The sequence below is a fragment of the Glycine soja genome, chromosome 11, assembly GCF_004193775.1.
Source record: "Glycine soja cultivar W05 chromosome 11, ASM419377v2, whole genome shotgun sequence".
NCBI lineage: Eukaryota > Viridiplantae > Streptophyta > Magnoliopsida > Fabales > Fabaceae > Glycine > Glycine soja.
In genome coordinates this window covers 6,213,134-6,239,433 of record NC_041012.1, presented here as the reverse complement: position 1 = coordinate 6,239,433, position 26,300 = coordinate 6,213,134, and the positions used below count along the sequence as shown (strand labels likewise).

General features: G+C 32.5%; 3 protein-coding genes across 4 annotated transcripts; 1 reads left to right on the top strand and 2 right to left on the bottom strand.

Moving 5' to 3' along the window:
• Positions 1-5,420: 5,420 nt before the first annotated feature.
• On the bottom strand, positions 5,421-8,485 carry LOC114377405 (thiol-disulfide oxidoreductase LTO1-like). Its single transcript, XM_028335891.1, has 6 exons — positions 8,092-8,485; positions 7,720-7,976; positions 7,493-7,605; positions 6,642-6,789; positions 5,762-5,899; positions 5,421-5,656 (listed from the first exon to the last, which is right to left on the bottom strand). The coding sequence occupies exons 1-6, from the start codon at positions 8,411-8,413 to the stop codon at positions 5,585-5,587; spliced, it is 1,050 nt and encodes a 349-aa protein (XP_028191692.1). The 5' UTR covers positions 8,414-8,485; the 3' UTR covers positions 5,421-5,584.
• Positions 8,486-10,577: 2,092 nt separating this feature from the next.
• LOC114376904 (thiosulfate sulfurtransferase 16, chloroplastic-like) lies at positions 10,578-13,583 on the top strand. The gene is made up of 7 exons (XM_028335225.1): positions 10,578-11,027; positions 11,144-11,224; positions 11,649-11,759; positions 11,884-11,957; positions 12,580-12,650; positions 12,749-12,802; positions 13,241-13,583. Exons 1-7 carry the CDS (start codon positions 10,936-10,938, stop codon positions 13,313-13,315), a joined length of 558 nt encoding a protein of 185 aa, XP_028191026.1. The 5' UTR covers positions 10,578-10,935; the 3' UTR covers positions 13,316-13,583.
• A 1,529-nt stretch (positions 13,584-15,112) lies between these two features.
• Positions 15,113-24,347, bottom strand: LOC114376902 (serine/threonine-protein kinase STY17-like). 2 transcript variants are annotated; one of them, XM_028335224.1, is made up of 16 exons: positions 23,966-24,347; positions 23,477-23,591; positions 23,077-23,177; positions 22,815-22,931; positions 22,222-22,276; positions 21,056-21,166; positions 20,482-20,526; positions 19,904-20,079; positions 19,702-19,809; positions 18,438-18,511; positions 17,865-18,040; positions 17,095-17,190; positions 16,049-16,129; positions 15,899-15,952; positions 15,672-15,806; positions 15,113-15,588 (listed from the first exon to the last, which is right to left on the bottom strand). In XM_028335224.1, the coding sequence occupies exons 1-16, from the start codon at positions 24,163-24,165 to the stop codon at positions 15,523-15,525; spliced, it is 1,710 nt and encodes a 569-aa protein (XP_028191025.1). In that variant the 5' UTR covers positions 24,166-24,347; the 3' UTR covers positions 15,113-15,522. The 2 variants fall into 2 exon arrangements, with proteins under 2 accessions (XP_028191025.1, XP_028191024.1); XM_028335223.1 differs by having other exon boundaries at positions 20,476-20,526; positions 23,966-24,346.
• Between the last annotated feature and the right edge of the window lie 1,953 nt (positions 24,348-26,300).

Here is a 26,300-nt window from a genome sequence, read left to right as displayed (position 1 = left end):
AAGGACTCAGTCAGAAGGAGGGAAAGAAAAAATGAATGAAAGTAATCAGAGCATGCTGCAGTTGCGCGGCCATAAGGTATATTCGAAAGAATCTTCCTTTCTGTGGGCCCCACGTCAGTGTCATCTGGCTTCCCTTCGCATACGCGATCCCAGCCGTACGATCCTTCATCATGGTTCATGGAGGAACCTCGCTTTGCCCGCCGTAATTATCGTTGATTATCCATATGATGGGAAAGTATTTACTATTTAACATATCTTGTCAAATATTTTAAGTTATTCTAAAAGAAGGTAAATATTAAATATTTTCAGCAATGTTAACAAGTCATCTTAGAGCATTGATTACAAAATTAAAAGGGAAAAAAATTCTTTAATATATAAAATTATGTTATTCATATTTTTTTTATTTTGTTATGATTTTCATAATAAATATTTTTTATTTTTAATTATTTAACTAATGTTATTAAGGCATGGGTGGATATTGCTCATCAAGATCCAATAATTTTTATGTTATTTATATAATTTTCTTAACGGGCGTTTGTTTTGTTAATAGAGATGTGAAGACACGAAATTCAGCACATATTCATCGCAAAAACAAGACAAGTGATGTTTCTTGGAAACGAAAGTTACGTTTGTAAAAGAAATCCAAACACGGTAAAGATGATGATAGAATAAATATTATTTTAATAAATTCTTTATCATAATTCGAACACACAATGAAAAAAAAAATATTTTAATTAATTCATAAGAATGGTGTAATGGTGAAACGACTTTGCTAATGAAACCAGAGTGGCTGTCTCGTGGTTTTACTGACTGCAATTATTGTATGTGATTGTCTCTAGCGTAAAAAATCAATCTGTTTATTTATTTAAAATTTAAGTACTTCATTAAACTAGCTTATCCTGTTTATTAGTATCTCTTATCTTCAGCTTTTGACCTTTCTTTTCCAATTTCATACGTGGTCATAACGAAAAAAATAAGTTCAAATTGTTCAATATTCAAATCTTGAAAGCAGATCTTCAACAACAACAAAAAGAAAAATCTTGAACGCAAATCATGGGTCTTGTTTCTTTTTTCCTTTTTCCGTTTTGGTAACTGAATGAAAGTGATAATCGTGTTTTGGGGTTATCCAAATATCACCAAAATTTATGTTTCTATCCCATTGATTTTTTCTTTATCTCAAAGGTAGAGTTCCCCTCTTGCTTTGAATGTCTAATTGTCCAGACCATGAATGATAGTATTTATACTTAAATCGATGATTCACTCTTTTTCTAAGTAATGAAAAAGAGGACCTAAACATGAGAGACACTCCGTGGTGTCTCTCTAAATTTTTTAAATAATAAAAAAATTAAATACAGTTAATAAAAAATAATAGAATAAAAAACTAATAATATAAAAGTAGTAGAAAGTCTAAAAAAATGTGAAGACAAAAAAAAATTACTTAAAATTATATTCTCTTCGTATATTGGTATAAATATCTTTCCTTTCACTTTTCTTGTTGTTTAGGAAAAAAAAAGTCATTGTGTACTTCAATCTCTATTTAATCTTAAATTTTAAATCTTATATTACATTAAATCGATCTTTTCTTTAATTTTTAAAACTTATTTAATGATTTTGTTAATATATAATCAGAGGATAATATTTAAAAAAATATATTAATCGTGCATCAAAATCAAGTCTATAAAACTTAAGTGGAAAAAGATGGTATAGTCTAAACACATTTTTTATAAGCTATAATTATATTTAAAAAATTACGAGATACTTATTCGAATCTCACTATAGATACTTGAGATCTTGAAATTGATGGGTGGCCATGAAAAGAAATGTAAGATAGAAAAAGTTATTTTATTTTATGCTGACTTATTATTTGGTGATTTGATATAATAATAGGAGAAATTTATCGTTTTTTTGTTTGTCTGATATTGTTAGTTTAAAAATTACTATCAGGATGAAGTTCAGTTATATGGTTGGTTATCATTTTATTTTTCTTTCATTTTTAATCCTAAATTATTCACAAGGTTATGTCTAAAATTAAATTGAATTTATATTTTAAGTTATTTTATTATTCCTATCAATTATAAAACAATTTATTAATTTATTATAAAATAGAACTTCACCCTTAATATGATTCTAACAATTAACAAATCCAGCCGATTAGATCAAAACTGAGAAGTAGTCAATATTGACATATCCAGAGCAGTGGCTCCATCATCGAGATTCCATTAAAAAAAATAAAAAAAACTCTTCGACTAATATCATTTATAGATTAATACAACTCTAACACAAACAGAGACACATAAAGATACTTAGATTCAGCGTAGCAAGGGTGGTGCTTCAAGTGAGAGCGCCGCCGCTGACGTATTTGAGGAGAGGCAGCAGAAGGAGGAGGGAGAAAAGGAGCAGAACTGACGTTGGTGTAATTTATTTTTTTTAACTTTAAAATGATTATGGCGCTTTAAAATCGCCAGAAGTTTTTTAATATTACTTCTTATCTAAGCAATTTTTGGAGTTTTAGCAGCCAGAAATATTATTTGCCAAAAATTATTTTCACGTCACGTTTAAACGAAAATATTTACCCTTTTATTGTATTTTAACTAATCCTGCTCTTAAGAAAAATAATTAACTTAATTAATTATATTAAATTTATCAATCATCATTTTAAAGTTATTTTTTTTATCTCTCTATCCATTAATATTTTGAGTGAGTGAGAACAGTAAAATATAGGTATATAGAAAAAAATAATTAATATATTTAAAATTTAAAAAATGTCTTATAAAAATAGACAAATCAATTTTTACATAATGATCTTAGAAACAAAAAGAATAACATTAAAGACTAAAATCAAACAAAAAATAATTGAGAGACCAAAATCTACCAAATATATTAATAGAGGATTATAAACAAAAATTATTAAATAATTAATGAACTAAAAACATATTTACCCAATTTAAAATGATGATTTTATCTTAGTTTAAACAAAAATAATGCCCAAAAATTTAACTTTTATATGTATAAAGATAAAAAAATAGTAAAATTAAGCAATAAATAAAATAAATATAAATGTGACATTAAAACTAATATGTCAACTAAACATTTTAAAACAAAACAAAATCATATAAATATCCTTTAATGAAAATTTTCCTCAATATTTGGAAGAAGAAAAAAGTAACAATATTCTTTTAGGATTTTATTTGTATAATATTTTCTTGCTTTATATGACGGAGGCCCTGTCGAGTGGCAAGTGGCAAGTCAAGCATTATAGAAAGTTAAAATCTTCTAATTTTCATGAGGGAGACAGAATAATTCATTTGGATAAAATAATTTGTATCTGAAATGAGTTTTTTTACTTAACTTTTGCCGCCCTATGTATGTTTTCCAGCAGCTCACAGTTTGCTTCTACTTTCATCCTCGATTATTCATGAGATTTTATCATCTAACACCTTTATACATTGAGAGAGAGGTTGAAATAAGAATTATTCTAGAGAAATGAAAACTATAAATATAAATTAATAAACTATCAAGATTAAAAGAAAAATATTTTTTTAAAAATGATCATATGATCAGTGAATAATTTTTAATTTTAATTATCTGTGTATAGTAATGTACCAAAAAGAAACTCATATTTAAAGTTTTCACGTTATTAAAATGAGAAGTGTTATCATCTAATATGACCGACTCTCTATATAGGTCATGAATAACTGGATATTAGACTGTTTTTTTTCTTTGTTTAGCAAAAAATGATGAAATGAGGAATAATAGAGATGTTTTGGAAAGCAAAAACAGGGAATTCCCACGTCCTTGGACCTTAGGCAGGTGGAACAAAGTAAAAGTTGTAAAAGTCCCACAATGAAAACAGATGCAGGGTCTGTGTTTATATAAAGGAGAGGCTTCTGAGAATACAACCAAGGCACGTATATTGTCGGTTGAAGACTATTTCCAAACCGTTCTTAGGCTTTTTTTTTTTTAAGGATTCATGTGGTGTTGTAAGGACTTTATAATTTTCAATAATTTTTAGCTCCACATCTTGGTTTAGTATTTTTTTTCTATAAAAAAAAGTAAATTGTGTGTTTCGCAATGTTATAAGAAAAAGTTAACTTTATATATTAAGTATTTACCTTCATGGATTTTATTTTATTTTTTTATAGATAAACGATCCTTATCATATTTAATATTTGCTCTTAAGTATAATTATATATTTAAATTTTATCTTGATTATATAAATTTTAGATTAATAATTAAGAATTAATGTTTTTTTTCTTAACCCTCTAGTTCATCAAGAGAAAGAAGTCTTGACTAATCTAGATCCATCTTAAACAGGAGGTAAATAAAATATGGTAAAAAATTGTTTCTGTTAAGAATCAAATGATTTATTTTTAATTTTAACATATTAATCACTTATGTCCAATTACTTGATTAATAATTTAATATATATCAAATATTGAGTGTAAATTAAAATAAAAATACAATTAAAAGAGTAAATTTAGATTTATAATAAAATGGAAAAATATTATGAACTCCTCAGTGGATAAAAAAAACTATTAACTCTACGATTCCTCTTAGATTATTAACTCTTTTTTTTCTTCTTTTACATAACTTGCACCTTTTTTTTTTGGAGGCGAATTGCTCGTCGTATTTATTTATTACTTTTTACTCGATCTAAAAGTATTGTTAAATTTCTTTGTCAAATGTTTACATAATTTTTTAAATTTTTTTTTGTTAAAAAACATTAATGATTTTTTTTGCTGAAACATTAATGATTTTTTATAGTGATCTTCTACGAGTTAAATGAAAAATAAAATAAATAATTTGTTTTATATTAATGTATTTAAAAATACATTTTTTATACTGGCTAATCATCAAAAGTCAAATTGAATTAAAAAAAGTTGTATTCATATTAAGATTTAAGTGGATATCATTATTGAAATAGTAAAAATAAATAAAAATTCTAATTTTTTTGAACCATATGAATTGAAGTAGGGGAATTTTGTTTTGTCCAAGCACCAGCATGAGTTAGGGTGTGTGTTTGATTTAATTATTTTTTGCATTCAAATGCACATTGAACACAATTTTGCTGAGGAGAAGTTTTGACGTTTAATGTATTATTATTATATATCGTACTAATGTAACAATGTTAAACAAAAGCTTATTATATTAGATAAAAGGAAAGCTTTGCACTTGTAACCATATAAAAATTCTCAAAAAAATATGGTAACCATCTATATAAGATAAGAACGGTTTTTCAGTAAGTTTATGTGAGAGAAAAAAACATACAGCGAGTATTTTTATCTTATACATCTTTTGTACTTGAGACAAAAAAAAAAAATGTGATTTAGTGGATAACAAGATTTACGTTTTTGTTCCGTGTTGTCCAATTTCTTTTGTGTTGTCCCATAAGTTTTTTTTTAAAAAAAAAAAATCAAATGTAAATCAAGTAGTTTGTGTTGTCTTGTCCCTTAAATATATGCAAATTAAACGGATCCATAACGTCACATACGCCTACAGAGGACAAACGACTCATCTATAAGCTGTACAATAATGTATGTGCTACTACAAATTCTACAATGCTACATTTGTTGCTCAATCAGCCTTAAGGTTGAACAGATTCTTCGTAAGCAGAAACTTGAGCCAGCTCCGATAATTCTACCTCACCACTTAGAACCTGCAGGAAAAGCCAATGCCAAATGCACTTAGAACGAAACAAATTTGGATAGAAAAAAGAGGGTGCATAGTTATAAATTATAAGCACAGCTTACTGCCTGTTTACCTGGCCATTAATAATCCACGTTGGGAAACCTTCTAGTTTGGCATCTATGCATGCCTTGATCATTTTAGTTCCTCTCCGAAATCCGTCGGGAAAGCATTCCACATAGTCCAACTGCTTGGCTGCCTCGCGCCCAAACATCTGTATCAGCAGGTTCAAGTGAACAATTATCTTGAAGACATGTTAGACAATAAACTGTAGCAAGCAAGGCTTGTGAACTGTTCATTCTGGACATTATCAAGCATAGAAAAATAGGTTGAAAAATTAAAATTTAGTGTGTTAGAAAGCAGCAATAGATCCAAAGCAGAGGAATCTCATGACACTAGAAAGAATGGGGAAAGTTTTCATGAAGAAATAAACCATGATATTTGTGAATCCATTGACAACTAATCCTGAAACCAGGGTGAAGATCTTCCCGAGTAGTTATATGATAGTGAGTTCTTCATTGACGATTACATTACTAAGGAGGCATTTCATTCACAGATAATTTTTTTAGTTCTGCGAATATTTTTTTCATGGAATATAACATGAAAATGTTATTCCTGGGTATTATTAAAAAATGTGTTTGGTTAACTATTAAAATTGATTGAGAATATTTTTTATATTCCCAGGAATAATTAAAATGTGTTTGGTTGAATTATTTTTTCTTGGAAATATATATTATAATTATTAAAATTTCCTTACTGAGTAATCCATTAACTGACTATCTGACCCCTAATTAGTTAACTAACTCCATTTATTCTACTAATTATGTAACTATGGGGGTTACCTATCAATTTCTCTATCAACTACAATTTTAAGAACCAACAACACAGATTATGATGATTTATGTTCCATTCAGTCTGGCTAAAAACTTTGAAAGGGATTATAAGTGGCAACATACCTCTTTTTGTTCCTGACAGTGAGAACACCAGAAAGCACCATACATTTTAGCTCCTATGGAGTGCAAATGCCTTGCTAGAGATAGTGCGAAAGGGCTTGACGGAGTTGTAATCTCAGTTGCAAAATATGGAAGATCATTTTCAGCCAGGCTGTTAATAAAAGTAGACAACAAAAAAGTTGAGGATTTCAAATTGTAAGTTGCAAGCATAAGCATTCACCATGGTTTCATCTCCAATGGGACTAGGAAAAAACAAAATAAACAAACATATAATCATCCAAGGTTTATTTGAAAGAATAAAACCTAGCCTTCAAACAAAAATTCTACCAGTAACCACCAAGTAAACAAAGCACCCTTTTTCTTACAGGTCCACATTATACTGTTATAACATTATACAAATTACATTGTCATACACAAGGGCTGCTACTTCCGTTTGCTATGTACTTGTGCCGAAATCCTAATCTGCTGGCTTTGGTCACATGACACACAGGAAGGCTGTGCAAAATTGTTCCACATAGGTCCTGTCTACTTAAACACAAAAAAAAACTGAAACATCTAAGAAAAAAGAACCACTAAGGAAACATTGGCCATGACCTGAAAGTCAAAGTATAATTGTATGGGAAAAAAAGGCATACACCAAACAACGAAATGTTGGCAGACAGCAAGCAAAGGCAATAGAAAATGACAATTAGAGATTAGTTTTTCATCTAGTTTTGTTCAAGCCTGTGAAATGGCATTGATTGATACGTGATAGCACAATTACACATTTGTTCCACATCTCACAAACAAATGGAATACTCAAATTAAAAGTGATCTAAAGGTCCTAAGCAAGTTGCACAAAAAGTAACATTCACCTTGAGGAGGCAGATTTTGAATTGCTATAGGATGCGTTCAGCGAGAGAATCACTAAGCTAGCAACAAGCAGTTGCAGACCCAGTTGTTTAGACACCTCTTGCAATCCAATATCCTATCACATAAATTTCAAAAGAAGAAGAAGAAAGAAAGTACCAATTAGGCAATAACACGGAAAAGAAGCATAAACACACAAGATTTTAAAAAACGGTTAACATAACTAACCTACCTTGAGTGTAACAAAGAACAAGGTGAAGGACAAGAAAGCCGAAAGTAAGCAGTAGGAGCAAGACGAGTCAGAGAATCTGGTGGTTAGAATGTACAAAAAATACGCACTTGCAGCTGCCATGGAGGTTGTGGCTCCAAGCAACACTGCTTCAGCAGTTGGTTTCTCAATCCCAAAACGAAAATTCTTCGACGCCAATTGAACACCAAGTGCAGCAACCAAGCCATACGCAGCCATCCCAATCAGAGGAAGAGGAATACCTAAAAATTGCAAAACGACCGTGCCGTTCATAACACATTCCAATAGCGCTTACTTACAATTCAATTAGTTATAGCACATTTCGGTAAAAAAAAAAAAAAGGCAAAGAAGCGATACCGAAAACGAGGGCGTAATCACTGTCGAGTATTTTAGAGCAGGTACCGCCGCCGACGGGGCAAAAGGCGTCTGCGCCGGTGAGTTTAAGGTAAGTGAGGTACGAGGTTTCGAGGAATCCGACGCCGGCGACGCCGGCGATCAACTTGTGAGTCCAGTCGAAGGGAGGAGGCGTGGCGGTTTCCAGCTCCGAAGAGGAGCATTTGAGAGGCGGCAACAACCCGATCCGGTTCGGAGAACGGTGGTGGCGAATCGGAGCTCCGCCAATGGAAACACGAGAAGACGACGGTAGTGACAGCGTTGCGAGGGTAAAGGTAGTAGCCATGAGAAAGCTTTAACCGTCTCTGGCAACTTCGCTTACCATCCCATTCATTCCCTTCCTTCAAAGTCACAGAAGAGTCAAAGCAAAATTGTCAATGGTGTCATGTGGATCATTTGATTGGGCCAGTTCGTTGATCTTGATGAGACTAATGGGGCTGATGCTAGGTGCACCCAGCATTATTGCTGGTGCACCCTGCACTTAATTGTAAAAGTGGAAAATACCCCTGCATATTTTGAAAAGGTTTGTGCACCAACAACCTTTTCTTCTTCCGCTACTCCTTCTTCCGTGACTCCTTCTTCTGCGATCATGTGCACCCAACATCAACCTCCTTTTTTCACGCCTTCTTCTTCAGCTTCGTTTTGGTCTTCTGCAGCTCCGCTCTTCAGCATCCTCTTCTCCCTCCGCGATGCGACCGTTGGTGTCTTCTTCTTTAGCTTGTTGGCATTGTTGAGGTAAGCCCTCTTCTCCCTCCCCGTCGTTTGGGTTTCCATTTTTGGTGGTGCTGTGTAGTGCTTAGGGTATAGTTGATCCACGTATGCCTTATACTTGATCTACAGTAATGATAGGGTAGGGATGTAGATGATCCACATAAGTTGTAGATGATCCACAATTGGTATGATTGATCAAAGCTTAATACGGATCAACTTGATTCGCATGCTTCTTGTAGATCAACTTGATCTGCATGAAGCTTGTGGATCAACTTGATCCATAACCCACATAAAAAAGTGTAAATGAGTTTTTTTTTAATGTTTTTTATTAGGATGTAGGGTTATTGTTGATGGTTTAGGGATACTGATGATTGTTTAGTGTTATTGTTGAGGATTTTAATTGTATTATGTTTGAATTCTTTGAACTAGTTGATATTGGTTTTAGATATTTTAGTTTACTAAGTTAAAATGCAAAATAACAATACAAATAAAATAATAATTAAATAAAAAAATTAAACTTAAATAAAGGGTACAATTCCAAAATCCATATAAGCTTACAGATAAGTTGATCCGTAAGGTTTTTACAAATCAAGTTGATCTGTATGTTTAATATCAACATACGGATCAACTTGATCCGTATCAACCTTGCAGATCAACTCGATCCATACGATTTATGAACCACTCTCTCACGCACATCCAGCACAAATGCGTACCTTGTATGTCGTTGATGACGAACCAACCGCCGCAACAATAAACATCAACACCTTCACCGAAGCTAACCAATCGCAAAAAAACAAATAAAAAATGGCGAAGCACTGCACACCAAAGAGAGAAAACGAAGAAGAAGCATTGTGCTAACGTTTTTGCACAAAAAAAACAGCTTCTGAAAGAAGAAGACAGTGGAGGGCAGTTTTGGCATTTTCAAAAAATGCTGGGTACACCAGCAATAATGCTGGTGCTCCTAGCATGTCCCAACTAATGGACCTCGTTTAAATAAAGCCCATGTAACTGTTCGTATGGGCCATTTTTCGTGGAGCAAAAATATCTAGGCCCAATAAAGATAAGTTCCTTACGAAGTGGGGATGTGGTGCCACGTGTAGAAGAATCTCTCCAACCAAATCCGATGGGCTTTCTGAGGTGGGAACCTTATCCATGACCTCATAGTCGTGGGTGGTGGGTCAGGACTCTCCAAGTCTGTTACTTATCCGTACGTAAATACCAGACATTACGTGTCATCTGACAAGATTCTATCCAAAACAGAAAATGCACCACTCATTTATACAATCGTAAAAATACGTATCGTGTATTTTAATCTACAGATTTAGTGTCATTTTTTTCGGAGAAACAGATTTCTTTGACAAACGAGGTTATTATCTTATACAAAAAAATAGAGCGATAATACAAGAAAATAACCCGTGATAAAATCATTATCAGTGAAGGATTACCTACGTGATTTATTTGATACTACATCGTTAAACGCATATAAAATCTTACTTGTCTTATTTTTTATACACTGATCCTACACTAACGAGTAAAACAAAATGAGCAAGTCTAAGAAAACAAATCAATTTATGTGTAATAATGGAGTTGGATTTATCTTAACAAAGAACAGGAAGAAGAATCTTGAACAGAGTTGATTGCGTGGTCGCCCATTACTGGTCGTAACGAATGATTACGATGTCATTGTCTCCTTTATGTTATATTATAAGTCTTCTAATACTTTTAAGAGACAGTATAACAAAATCTTACAATATTTTCTGAATCTATGATAGTATTATTTTTATTTTTTTTTTATCTTGCTTAATCACATCAATCATTTTATTTCGCACTTCTTTCTTTTCATATTATTAGACAAAATTCTCATATTTTTTAATTTAACATAAATACCTCTAGAATATTTGCAACCAAAAAAATAAAATATAATAAATAAATGTAGAGGATATCATGCACCCTTTCAAATATTTGGCTTGGGAGCGGCAACCTTACGCACTCGATCATCAATATTAAAGCTACTAACCACTCGTTTGCATTGGGTAGTATATATCATTCTAAGAAGTAAGAATCTCAGCAACACCAATTAGACAATAAACAGCGACGATGAAAGCAATGACAGCAACGACAACGTTTGATGTCTCTGCCGCTTGCTTCCGTGCCCCTCCTTCTTGTTCACCGAATCCATGCCACACCAGGTCAACTAATTTTACAATTTTCTTCTATACTAATAGCACCATGCTATTTCTCTCTCTCTCTCTCTCTCTCTTTTTCTTTTTTTCTTTATAAAACTTTGTAGTGTTCATACGTGCAGTTTTTCAGTTATAAACTCCCTGAATCCTCACAAGGGACGACGGATAAGCGTTGCTGTTCCACCTAAGTTTCCAAGCTTCCGGTAAGCGTGAAGAAAGTGTTAGTCATGAATCATGATGATTCATAAGCTTCTAGAAACGAGTGTTTTGTTTTTTCTCCTTCTGTGGGTGGAATTAAATTATTAGATTGAAGTATGGAACATAACGTAATAAAGTTATCATCTCAATGTTTTCGTGATTAAAAAAAAAAGATCCATTACCCTGAATAGAATCAGAAGATAAGCATAATATGGATCATATTCTAATCGTGGTAGGCTGCTAACGTGCTAAAGTCTAAACTACTCTAAACAATATTATTATATTTCATTCCATTTTACTTAACTTCTTCTTTTTTTTTTTAAATCTCTTTTCATCAATTCAAACGTAGCTTGTGACACGAGTAGTGATTAGTAATTTAGTAATAGTATGTGGTAACTAGCGTGATGTGAATGGATGGTGTAATTGAAGGAGGGAAGCAGCTCTGCAGGGGAATTTGGAGGCTGTTAGAGTCCCAACTTCGGTGCCTGTGCGTGTAGCATACGAACTTCTTCTAGCTGGTCATCGATATTTGGATGTAAGGTAAGAGATTAAATATTAATTACTACCACCATTAACGTTTACATAACAGCACAGAGCTATTTTTGGAATCATTTTGTAGAATCAGCCAAAACCTTATCTCTTCTTCCCCCTGTATTGTGTGCAGGACTCCAGAAGAGTTCAATGCTGGACACGCTCCTGGCGCCATTAACATACCTTATATGTTCAGAGTTGGATCAGGTTTTATTTCAATTCTCAAATAGTACATTAAATTATAATCATCTCAGTGATACTGTGGTAGTCATAGTGGTAGCTGCTTTGTTGATTCCAAATGCCAAAGTTACCTCCAAAAACAAAAATAGCTACCTGATATAGTTCTTTAGACTTGGAGTCTTCTATTAATTTATTGACATTTTGGTTTGAGATAATATTTTCTGGTTTCTATTTTCAAAAATTTATATAGAAAATATTCAAAATATTTTTTATTATTTTCTATTTTCACTGTTTTGTATATAACTACTTGCCAAGGCATTTTATTTTCACTATCTTGTGCATCCAATGAATCCAACCCAATTGATAGTTTCAACTTCAAGATTATGTCAATTGTGACGCTCAATTTTCCCTATCCTTGAAATGCAATTACTTTTGTCGAAAGTTCAAACTAAAATATCAATAGTTGTTACTTGCAAGAGAGGATTGCATATTTCGTGTTAAAACTTATACTCTAATATGGTAAAGTTATATACAAGAGTCTTGTAGTCCTATGTAATTTTTATTTTGTCTAATTTGTTAATATATTCTCCATACAATCGGGTACGAAGTTTTTTTAATTTGTTAATATATTCTCCATTCATGTATTCAGGGATGACTAAGAATAGCAACTTTATTAGACAGGTGTCTTCAAATTTTAGGAAAGAAGATGAAATTATTGTTGTGAGTGCCTATCTTCATAAAACTCTTGTTGAGTCATTAAATTCTCTGTTATTTTTAGCACTCCTGCTTAATTCAGATGTTGGCTTCTGGTTTCACAGGGGTGTGAGCTTGGTAAAAGATCTATGATGGCCGCAAGTGACTTGCTAGCTGCTGTAAGTATTTTTTTTTTCTTCAATGCCTTAATTTTGGAGTCGAAAACAAGCATCCTGGTTTGTTTGATAGTCTAAATCAAGTTTTATTTTTTCCACATCAAGACGTCTTTCACTACTAGCTGTATACAAACTACATTGACTATTTCAGCCTTCATGTTCCTCTTTCAATGCTTTAGAAACAATGGAATAAGGTTGCTCTAAATTAACTTGTTTTTAAAGTCAGTTTTGTTATTCAATTTGAAGTGCAACAAGATCTTAAACCATTGAAATTTATGGATGAGTACAACCTTACCTACTCACTTTAAAGATGATATAGAAGAATTTCTTCTTCTTTTTTTCTTGGCATTCATGTTTCCTAAGAATAGTTTGATACCTTACCATCTTGAAAAAATTGAGCTCAAAGACTGGTATAGTGACAAAAATTTATTGATTCTGCAGGGGTTCACTGGACTCACAGACATGGCTGGTGGTTATGCTGCATGGACACAAAATGGACTTCCAACAGAACTATGAAGTGCTTCTTTTGGAACTGCAGCTGTAAATAGAATAAGTTTTGGGAGGAGTCCCATGCATGCAAATGCAGAAGCACTTCACCAAGACAGTGACAATCTGATACTGGAACATGTAAATGCAGAAAGAGCGGGGGGGCAGTCTCCCAGATTTCTTATGCAGACTTAATGTCTCCCACTCAAACTAGTACCTTATCCAATTCAACAATAAATAATGAAAATAAAATGTTAATATTTATCCAACTTTGCAAAGAAACTCTTTTTCTTGGCTCGATGTGTTGTTAATGATGCCCTTCCTTCCCTCCAATTCAAACAATGATATACTAATGAAAAATTGCCTAGCCAAAACTTAATTCAACTCAAGTTGATATCAAGTTTTTTTCCCCCAAAGAGAAAATTGTTGTGATTCATAAATCATAAAAGAGTTTCACGGCTGTGTCCACTAACCAGCCTTCACTCTTCAACCCTGAACCATGAGCTGTAAGATTATATTGAGAAGTGTCGAGTAAAGTTTGGGATTTATCAAAGTTAATAGGACTCAGCAGCTCTCAGTTTCAGCGCAGTTTATTAGGGGAATGGATAGATGATGGCTTGGAGATGGTCGATATGACTAGTTGTTACAGATTTGAGAATGGTGATGGTTCATAGATGTTAAAGATGGTATCGGGAAATGGAGACCAAAACTTTTTGGTACAGTATCTAAACAACAGATTTTATAAAAAATGAAAAAAAAATATTACAGTTAAGAAAAAAATTATATGTTTGAATAATACACAGATAAATCACTCGAACGGATCAAATTATCCCGTCACCTTATAAATAAGTTGCACTCAAACAATGCAGCTTGAATTAATCTTTATTTGAAATTTATTTTATAAATAAAGATAAACGAATGAATTAAAAGGATGTTATGAAGCTAATAACTATCTACATAACCTAAAAGACTACCATTAAAGCTATAAAGAGAATAAAGATAGACATTCATATTTTGTTATTGATACCTAAAGCTATAGAAGGGATACAATTTTATAACCTAGTTGCCATTATTAATGACCCTACATGTATCATCATTATAATTTAGTAAATTAGACGTAAATGCTAAGTAACATAGATAACATTCTTATGCAAAAGGTTATATTTTTAGTTTAATCAAAATTATTTATCAAGATAACTTTTGTAAAATGTAATTTTATCTATTTCTACTTTTTTTTACATAATCTGAAACTTTTTTACCAACACCACAAAAACATCCTTTCTCCTTCTTTTTTAATCTTCTCCAGTTCTCTTTCTTTGAAAAACATCCTTCTCACCCTTTCATCCTTTGAAAAGCACCCTCTCTCTATAACAAGCAGCTTAGCCATTGAAGTTCTTCAAAAACTTCAAAGTCGAACTACTTCTGATATTCCTTAGTTCGTTGCTTTCTCAAAGGTCAGGAATTGGAGAGAACTAATACACAAAAGTATCATAAATTAGTACTAATTCACGATTCGTTAGGGTGAAAAGCAAGTTCTGTCTCAATGGTCATTATCACTTGTTGACAAGAGAAGAGTTTGAGTAAATACTAAATAGTATGTAATTTTTTTACAAAATTTAGTTAGCCATATATAATAGTTCTATTTTTTTTTTACCATACTTACCTTAAAAGTTAAAAGTTATAACTAACAGTGATTTTTTATTATTTGACAATATAAAAGTTCTCGAAGTCTAATGCAAATTGACTGAGCACAATCTTAAAACAAAATTATATGTTGTCATTAAAGAAAATGATGACAACTTGTGTCTTAATACTTATGGAATCAAATGGCATAATAACATACCAATTTTATTACAAATAAACCTTGTACATCTCAGGTCTCATCATATAACGCCTCTACTAGTCAACTTCAGGGGTTTGGGTGCAGGGGAGTACACCGAAAAAGATCCCATTCAAAAAGCATGGAATACAATAGTCAATTACCAAAGAATTAATGGGTGAATGATACCTTCAATTTTCGACTTTCGCTAAACTTGAATCCATCCTATTCACAGGCGAATAAGTTGACAGACAAATGGGAGAAAGACGCAGATTGTAACAGAAATTTAAGGCAAACACAATACAACGGAATCTTTCAAGAGTATTATAAACAACGAACTCAATAGATATTTAGTCAGAGTCTGACTACTATACAGGACAAAAAGGCTATACTGTCGCGTAATACTCTTATATCAATATCAATGATGGGCCCGTCTAAGAGCTGAGAGAAAGCCATGGGATGCTTTATCTTTGTGATCATTGACCTGGTAGAAGAAAAAAAATGAAACTGAAAATTGCTTAACAGGTCCAACTTTGAGTTGGTTTTTAAATTGCAGTAATAGTTTACCTCTTTTGCTATCTGCTGAAGAATTTCTATTACTTCAGAGAAATTTGGTCTCTGCGTTGGATCTTGTTGCCAGCACCGCTGAAGAAGTTCAGAAAGTCTTGGGTGTGTATTTTTGGGAATTGTAGGCCGTAGGCCCTAATAGCAATTTAAGCCACATAGAATCATCATGCATAGACAAGAAATTGTTTTACAACGAAATTATTTGCAAAAAGAAAACGAATAGAAACCTTCTGCACCACGCCAACTGCTGCTTGTAATGGAGTCAAGCAAGAGTAAGGCAGCTGATTACAAAAAATAGTATATACAATGAGATAAGATTGGTAGGGAATAAATGATAAAGCACCAAAGCCCACACTGCCTGGCATGAAAGTACTCACTTCTCCAGTTAAAAGCTCCCAAAGAGCTATTCCAAAACTGAAAACATCTGCCTTCTGGTCATATGGTTTGTGTTCAATGACCTTCAAGTAAAATTTAAATCAATAGAAAAAAGGAATCTCAGGAATAATAAATAGCCGACTTTTACAATAAAATCAGCAAAGCAAATATGATGATAATGTAACCACTTTCAAGTTCAAATATTAAAGGCATTTTTTATGAAGATGAAAATAAGAATGGAACTGAGGAATAAGCATCAAAGCACTGAGGAATGCTTTGTAAGGATATATATATATATAGCCTATGAAGCACAGACATCCCAGCCCCTTACCGTGTCCGGTGTTCGACACGCGTCCATGTCAGTGTCCGACACCGACACGACACTCGTACTACGTTCTATATTTTGGACATTACAGGTGTCTACATGTCCGTGTTCGTGTCATGTCCGGTGTCGGTGTCGGTGCTTCATAGTATATAGCCAAGAAAGAATTTAAAAAAGACAACCTTTTCATCTATCTTTTTTAATCTTCATTTTGAAATATCAAAGTAAAAGATATAGAATTGAAATAAAATCACAAGTTAAATACTCAAACAATAGAAATTCAATATCAATGAGACAAAATTGACATCAACAAGATATAACTTCAATATAACAATGACAAAATATTAACATCAACCCAACCCAGTATATTTTTACTAGTTTAAAATTCTGCTCCACTATGGACAAAGATATTTAAATGGTAACCAAGAAATTAACTCAAGTGGATCAACTTCTCAAGCATTGATTGACCTGGAACTGGATTCCACCTAGGATGTTTTTCTTACACTTAAGGTCACCTACCCTTTCACCACATGACCAAAAATAAAAAATAAAAACCACTGTTCTCCGTTTTCCCTGTCCACCATCTTATTTCTCACTTTTCAAACAGGTAGAACATAAATGTGTACCATAAACAAATACTGATCCTGAATTTGTATTGCACCATGATCAATGATGTCACCAAAAAAATCAATCAGGAAGAAACATGAAGTCCAAGAAAATCCATACCTCAGGAGCCATCCAACGGTATGTTCCAGTTTCAGCTGTCATCACTCCAGACTGAGTTTGCACCCTGGCAACCCCAAAATCAGCAACCTTGACCACCTGTTGAAGAACAAGATATTTCAGTGATGCTTTCCTCTCATGTCTCTGCACGTAAGCTCATATTTTACTGTAGACTAACAAGAGTCCAGCATCACACAATTACCCATCTTAAACTTATTTATACAAATTATAGTGGTTCTCGTGATTCAAGATGACAAACAATTTTCGTTCATAAATGAATATAGGACCAAATATATGTGGAGTGAAGACTAGTATGAATGAGTCATTTGGGAGAGATAAGCACAAGGCAAGTAGCCTTTTAGATTCAAGCATTTGGCTCCTCTAAAGTGATGTAATTGTACCCTAGAAGTTGAAGTGCAGTTATAGCTGTTCATTTGAAAAACAATGGCTGAGATATGTGCATGCATTTTATCACAATTTCAACCATTGATTTTTTAATCAATTACTATGACTGTTCTTTATTCATTAAAGTGTACCCCCTTACTTTAAAGGAGTTAAATCCCAAATTAAACATATCAAGCCTTCAACAGGTAAACTAATCTCTTTTCTTCTGGGGCAAGCATCAAAGATTAAGAGTATCATGGAATCTCACGATAATGAAGAAGTAAATTCTATTATAAAACTTAAAATTATACACAGCAGAAAAACATAGACCAATAACACTCAAAATGCAGCAGGCAGTATCAATGTGTGCATTCATGGAATCCTCTTACTTCATTTTCATCCATCAGAAGATTGGCAGTCTTGAGGTCCCTGTGAATTATATTATTTTGGTGCAAATAGTTCATTCCCTTGGAAACATCAATTGCTACTTTTAGCAAAGATGGAAGCTTAAATACACCTCTTTGTTTGTGCAGAAAGTCATATAAGCTTCCCCTAGACATAAACTCTGATAAAGTCATAAACATGAGCACATAAGCATTAAAATTGCATTATCAGGTGACTGAATAAGGCACCCAAATCATCTTAGAATTACTTGATAAAACATATATAGGTAAGCAGAGATATTATACAGATTCTAAAACTACCATAACTTACAAAATGAACAAGCAATATGAATAATAAAGGAAGACATGTGCACAAGGCTTCCACCATTAAGGGGTGTGGGGAGGGTTAAAATGTATGTAGCCTCTGCCATAAGCAGAGAGGTTGTTTCCAACACTAAAATCCATGATCACCAAGATATAATGCAGTAAAGTTATCATTAAACCAACCCTCTAAACAAACAAAATCCATGAAACATAAATATACGACATCATAAATTCTCAGGATTCTTTCTTATTTACCAGTAACAATACAAAGATTTGGGGGCCTAGTACATGCGCCAATGAACTGAACAACATTCTTGTGTCGAATCTTCCTGCAACCCAAAGATAAATCATAGTTGGTAAAGGGAGAATAATTACTCGGGGCTACAAGGATACCATATTACCAACCACTAATAATACTCACAAACTAGGATAAAAATACTGTTACACAAACTAGTGAAGTTGTTAAGATTGAAATATTATTATTTTCAGAACCATTTGATGCAGTGCATATCTGAAATTGAGATATTATTTTTTGTTGATATATTCCTTTCTAGAATGGTCTAGAAAATTAGTCAGTCAGTTTCTCTAATAATAAGTTAATGTCATGATTGTATTTAAGCCAAAATTCATGAATCTTTGATCCAAACATTTTAACTGTCTATGATGCCAATTTCAGGGAATTGAAATCATATAACTGAAATGTGGGATTTTTAGAACCAAAACAATTAAATTACAGCATGCTTCACTTTAATCAAGCAGCAGTGTAGGTAGCACAACTTCGCATCTGTGTGCATGTGTATCAACTATCAAGCTGCCAGGGTTTGTTTGTTTTCAAACTGAGATAAAATATATAAATAAGACAAAAAAGATCTAACCAGAAGTGTAATGTCTGACTAGTTCATATTTTCAAGTCTGGGAATAGTAAAAAAGGCATAATCCTAAATAGAAAATAAGCCACTAATAGCACAGTATATCAAGATATTTATTAAACAGCATAAAGTCCATAACACCCATTCCTCCATCTTAGTTATGGGTTGTGCAAACCAGATTATTATTATCTAATACTACCTCCGGTCCTATATATAAGAAACAATTACCTAATTCATCAAAACCAATAAAAGCAGTATATTGGTTTTGTCATAAATTTTAATTTTATTCTAAGATTACCCATACATTAAATGGTTTATGAGGTGGTTATTTTCAAATTCAACTAATGAGTCTACCTCGTTTTGTTGATAGCTCGATAAATGCACTCACTCTCATGGGGGAATGAACACAATTAATTAGGGGTAAAAAGGAAATTTAGCAATAAAGTAATCTCATATTTCTTATAATTAGGACCAAGAAAATGTTGTCTTTTGTTTCTTATATATAGGACCAGAGGTAGAACAATACAGAATTAAAAATTATAAACAGGAAAGAGGAAGCAACAGCACAAGACAGGAAAGCATGAAAGAAACAAATATCTCAGTAATTGGAAATACAAGCTCCACGATTACATTTAATCATGCAAACAAACCTCATGATATAAACTTCCTGTGCAAACTCCCTCAGCATATCTGTACTTATGCGCTCAGGCTTAAGAACTTTGATAGCCACATCTTGACTACAATATGTACCTCTGTACCTAAAGGATTTGAAAGAAATGTGCAGAGAGAGAAGAGAATCAGCTAAAAGGATATATGTAGAGTTCAAACATACATCAAGCAAAATTAACTCACAAGTCACCAAATGACCCAGAGCCAACTTTGTTTTCATATTTCAGCTGGTTGGTATCAATCTCCCAGACATCAGCTCCATCAGATGGTATTTGAATGCAATGAGGGGAGGGTTCCATCCTTGCCTGGTATTGTTCGTTGGTAGCATAATGTATACCCTGATTTGACAAATTTTGCTCCTGCAAAGCAAATAAGAAAGTTAATATCCACAAGTGTTTAGCACAAGGAGAAATGAAATTCTGTGGTCTGCATGAAGTGTATGTGCAAAGAACGGTTTATTTTAACAGATGTTGTCATTACTCAAATGTAGTCCAAATTAACATCAGTTCCTTTCTTAAAAAAATCTAACAAACTATAATAATCTCATCTTCCCTGCTTAATCTTGAAAAAATGCCATTGTATCAAAGTTCATAGCAACTAGCAAGAAAATTAAGCTATTTCCAAAAAATATATATAGCTTAGTTTTTTGAAATAATCATGAGCTCTCTATTCCAAAAACTTAAGGTGTTAAGTGAAGATTCGTGAAAGGTTTTTATATTATATCTCTAACAGAAACAATAAAAAGGAAAATATACCTTAACCTTGAAAATTTCCTTTTCCAACACACCTTTCAGCTCCTCAGTTTCCTGATGGCAAAAGGAAAATACAATAGATACGAAAAGTTTGGATCTAGAAATTCAAAAATACAATTGGAAAATCAAAACAACTATACAAATAAAATTCAAATATTCCCTACAGTCTCAAATATAAGCAACAAAAATTCCTTGCTTTTTGGTCTCAAATATAAGCAAAACTTGACTAAGTTTTAAAAGGCAATAATAAATTAACTAGGCATATTATTCAATAACATACCTCACTATGTTCTAAATTTGTAAAAAATAATCAAATTTATCTATTTATATCCGTACAACAAGATTGTTAGAAATGCCACAGAGACAACATAAATAATCACATATTATCTACTGAAATGAAAAGGTAAACATGCCATGAAGAGGTGAGAAGTTAAAGGTATTATATATCTTTTTACAAATTCAAAATTGCAAACCATACTCATAGCAAGATATTGATCAAGGCATAAATAAATAAAGTCTTTCTGTTTCCCAAGACACTTGCTAGTGATTTTATGAGGTCATTGTTTAGTTACTTTTGTCCTACCTCATTAGGCCATCCCTCAACAACAAAAACATCCAGAGAAAATCCATCAGTGGTGGAAAATGCATGAGCTTCTTGAATATTCAGTCCCATCTCACCAAGTATTGCAGTTAACTGAAATGCAAAGTAAAGGGTGACATGCAGCCCATAATATAAAATACAATTGTTCTATTCTATCTTGCAATTGCAGAATTTAATTTTAATCCAATGTTAATGCAAAAAGCTTTACATTGTCATCCATTTGAGTTAGCCACAGAATTTACAGTTTTGAACACAAGTGAAATTTCCCCTTTTAAAAGTATAAAAGAGAATGAATTGGTCAAAGTAATCATCAACACCCCTCCCCACCAACCCACCCTCACCCTCAAAAATAAACAGTTAATGTTAAACACTCCTCTTTTGCATTTCATATTATACAGTAAATTATATATTTACAGGAGTGTATTCATATTAGAGATGAAAAAGTTACGATTACAGAAAATGTTAAGAGATGAAAACTGAAAAGATTATGATATTCATTTGTGCATAATTTTCTTATTACCTATACATTTGTAACTTCATAAATTCCCAATCTTTTTTTTTTATCAGCAAAGATAAATTAGTATATATATATAACAGTACCAGGGGTACTGAGAATACAAATTATTCAAGTTCAGCAGACATATGGTTTCCTAATACAAGCTTGAAAAGTCGAATTAACTAACCATAAGCTGCTCATATTGTAAGCTATAATCTACCCGGATCCTATGTATGCTTCCCTCCCCTGATTACAAAATCCCTCTCTCAGATTACTCAAATTCCCAATCTAATCTGTATGAAAAAAAAAAATACTCGGGCAAAATGACAACCTATAGTACTTTCAAAGAAAATTCTCAACATGTAATTTTAGTTTGACAGAATCCATAGCAATTGGCAAGAAATTTGTCCATAGTTGATACAAAAGACACTATATGCCAGAATTATTTCCTGCATAGCATTGCAAGAAGTGCTGACCAAATTGATGGCCAAGAAAAGCAAGAGATCTTATTATTATCATGTTGAAAACTGAACAATACAGTAGAAAAGAAAATATAATGAGGACTATATACAATAATATCACCCAATAATTTAGAAGCACCATTTACAAAAAGCATTACAAAAAAATTGAAAATAAAGTCGGAATTAACCACCTGACTAAGGAGTTTAGGCTTGTCAACTGTTGAAAAGGTAATCTCGTGCATGGGCCTAAAATTTAGCAAGTAGAAAGATTAGCAATAGTTAAAATTTTAAACACCAATATATTTATTAACTGCTATAAGCTAATGGAAACAAGAATGAACACTCCCCCTAGAGAAATTCAATCTGCAGGGTCTTTACAATCTTGAGTGTTGGCATTCACAACGTTGTCAACACCGACACAACACACAAACACAAACCTATTGACTGATTCTACATTTTGTTTTTTCTATACATCATATGTCAGTGTTGATCGCATATTCATGAAAAGCTGAAAATGCCTAATACCAAAATTAAATATTAGCCAACATCTTTCTTTCTAAAACTTGTACAAGAATAAAAAACCAAGAGACTTGCACTTGGAAAATATTATCTTTAAAGTGTGCAATATTATCCTAGCCTATATATCAACCTCATCACAAAATACATGTTTCTAGTTGATCAATATAAGACACTCTTTAACAATACTAACTGAAGCTGAAGAGAGAAAGCCCATTCACAATATCTTTAAATGAAGAATAACAACCAAAAATAGTGCATTTATTACCGGAAATAAGGTGTTACGCTCATAGCACTTCCCCCGTCTTCAATGTTATTTTTGGTTGTTTGAAGTGCAAGAGCTTCAAGATTAGAGGATGAACCAAATGTAGGTGGTGGATGAATTCTGTTTTGCCCAAGAGACCGACAAAGAAATGACATTAAAAAATTAATAAATGGCACAAATGAAAACATAAAAACAACAAAAAGGATTGTGTGTATTGAGCACAGCAAGGATGGAAATAAAACTGATGAAAATACATGAGCCATACCCCTGCTTTAAAGAATAGTTAAGAGAACTCTGTGCATCTTCGTTCTCCGAAGGATCTAAATGTATGGAATCGGCATAATTTGCACCACCAAAAGGATATACCTGCATTAAGGATGAAACTGTTACGAAGTAATCTATACGTAGCACTTCTCTATACTTAAAGTATGGGCTTATAAAGTCACTGATTACATAGTTCCAAATTTGATGTCAATAACAGCTAGCAGTTATCAAGAGTGCCGTCATGGAAAAAACAGTTCCATGCATCCTCAACCACCTTTAGAAACTGAATTCTTAATTTGATGGGAAAACATTTGGCCTTAGTCAAAACTAGTAAAATTACTAACTACAGAACTTCAATAACCTTACATTATTAGTGCTTTATTTTTTTATTTTTAAACTACCTGTACTAAGCGAACTTGAAATGCAGGTCGAGAAGCAGGGTCCTCCGCCAACTTAAGCAACCTCTTATGAGCTAAAACATCTTCTGCCCTCTCCACATTCACATCCAATGCGTACCTATGTAGTAGCAATCAGAGTGACCAACCACGAGACTCGTACAAAAACCACTCTGGCAAATTCACTTACAAGGTAAAGTAAAAAAAAAAAAAGGCAAAAAAAAAATCACTCAGATATTTTCTTCCTTCTTCAATTTCTTCTCAATTCTCATCACAAACTTAAAAAACAACACGAAAAAGAATCTAATTTCATAAATCAATTAAAAAAAATAACACAGACAATCAGGAATATACAAAAACACTAGTCACAAATTCCCATACCAATCACTTTCACCACTTTTAAAAAAGTAAGAATCTAAATCTAGTCAGAAGAAAACGTAACAAGCGAGGTTAATTAATTAATTAGTTAATTAATTCGGAAGCATCGTGAAAGACCTAGCCGGAAGGCGATTGAAGTGGAGCCAAAGCTGATCGTCGAAGCCTGGAACGTGCGCCTCCTCGCAATCCGATTCCTGAATTCGTCGAAGGACCTCATTGTACACCTCCAGCTTCTGCCGGTGGTGCCGAGGGTGGTGCGCGTGCGAAGATTGCACCGCTCTGCTCCCGCAGCTCTCAATGTCATGCTCGATCACCATGAACGCAGGCGATCAGCACCACCACAACGAAACAGAGAGAGTGGATCGTGAAGAAGCAAAAGTGAGAGAGAAGAAAAAACACGAAGAAGCGAAAGGGGAAAAATGATGGAGATTCAGTTGACGGAGAACTCTTTTTTGAGTCTCCTTTTATTTTGGTGTTTAATCTTTTGCTTGTTTGGTTGGGCTCTTTTTCCAGGTACTAATTAGTGTTTTTGCTTCCCAGCTATCCACGTCAGAGCGGGGCCCAAAGTGGCCACACACAGCAAATTGAAGCTTTGTTTATTGGATAATTTTTATTTTTTTTTTCTTCGGTCAGAAATTACTTGGGATGGTAATGGGTTAGGATAGGTTTGTCTATTTTAATTTTGTTCCTGCAAAAGCCGGGGTCTATTCAGATTTGGGTTTATTAAAAAAAAAATCCAAATCCAATCCCATCCAATTTGGGGAAATTCACAGAAAATTCATTTCATATTTTTTTTTAAATTATTTATTCATATACTTTAAATAAATTATTATATATAATTTAATATAAACATATTTAAAAATCAAATTATATTTTTAGATAAATCCATAATTTTTAATTTTGTTATAATTATAATATTTCTTATTTAAATATTAAAATAATTACATAATTATATAATAATAAAATTATATAAATATATAACTATATTATTAATAATTATAAAATATATGTAGCAGGATAATTGCGGGAAGTGACATAATCAAATTTAAATCCGACTTTGCTTTCTCAAGTTCGAAAAAATCGAATCCTGATTTTACCAATTCGATTTGATTGTTATGTCTACAAATCTTAGGTGTTTTCGACTCAACTTATTATGTTAGAGATTGATCAATAAAAAAAAAATTGTACACAATAATAATTAAATATCAATTATGGTGGTTAAATAAATATCGTTCTTACATGAACGTACTTGCACCTTACAACTGCGTCAGATCTTTGGATTGTTTATTGGATAACTTAATACTTTCTTTTCCGTATCTGGCCTCCGAATAAATCAAGATGCTTTTCTTATTGTGCAGAAAATGTAATATATGATAAATCGAAAATAGGGAGAAAATGAAGTAAAGACAAAAATAAACAGTATTAGGGGCCCACGGGAACTCTGTCTAAGGTTTATTCGGGAATATGGGCTTTTTTTTTTTTGTAATCCTTAATCCTTATCCTCTCAGATTAAAAATTGTGGGCCTAACAAACCATAGAAGCTTCGTTTTTTATCGCACTACTGCTATGACTAGGGGTCGTTCTTGTTTGAGAGCACCACGATCTGTAACGAGTAGAATAAAAAACAATGAAAAATTAAATAGTAAAGAAATAGGCAAGAGAATCAGATGTACCTTCCTATGAGGGTTTTTCATTTACTTTTAATGCATTGTTTATTTGGGGCTGATTCTGGAGAAAAAAAGAGGTGAGGAAAAAGTGTGAGAGGGAATTAATTTTTTTGTTGTTTGAAAAATGAAAATGGAGAGAAATGTGAAAAGAGATAAATGTTTGTGACACCTAAAATGAAAATAAATCTTTCCCATCATAATAAAGAGATTTGAGTAGAAGTAAAAAAAAAATGGTGGGACACATAAAAAAATTAAAATCATGTATTTATCCTTTTGTGTTTTTATTATATAAAAATATTATTAGGGACAAGTATATATTTATAATAAATTTATTTATTTTTTACTTCTCTCAATACAAATAACTTTAAAATCTATCTATTTTCTACTCATTCTCCCCTGCTTCCTTTCCATTTTCGTTTTTCTCAACAAAAAAAACTACCATCCAAAAGGAGCATAAGTATTTTTTTTATCTAGATAATTATTTTAAAAAGCTTAATATTCTTCGTGAATGAAAATTTAGGAAAAAGTGTCTCGACTAAACAAGTGCTTACCTCGACCCACTAAAGAGACTAGTATGAACGCAAGCTTCCAAAATTTTAGATTGGGAGACCCTACTTTTGGGGCTTAAACAAGCTTAAATATGATATTTTGTTCAAAAATAAGCAAATATATGAGTATCATGTAAAATAAATATTTACTAATTAGATGACTTTTATTTGAAGAAATCTAACTATATTCTTAAATTAATAGTTTTGAAAATGCTGCAATTAAAAGTGTTATTTTTT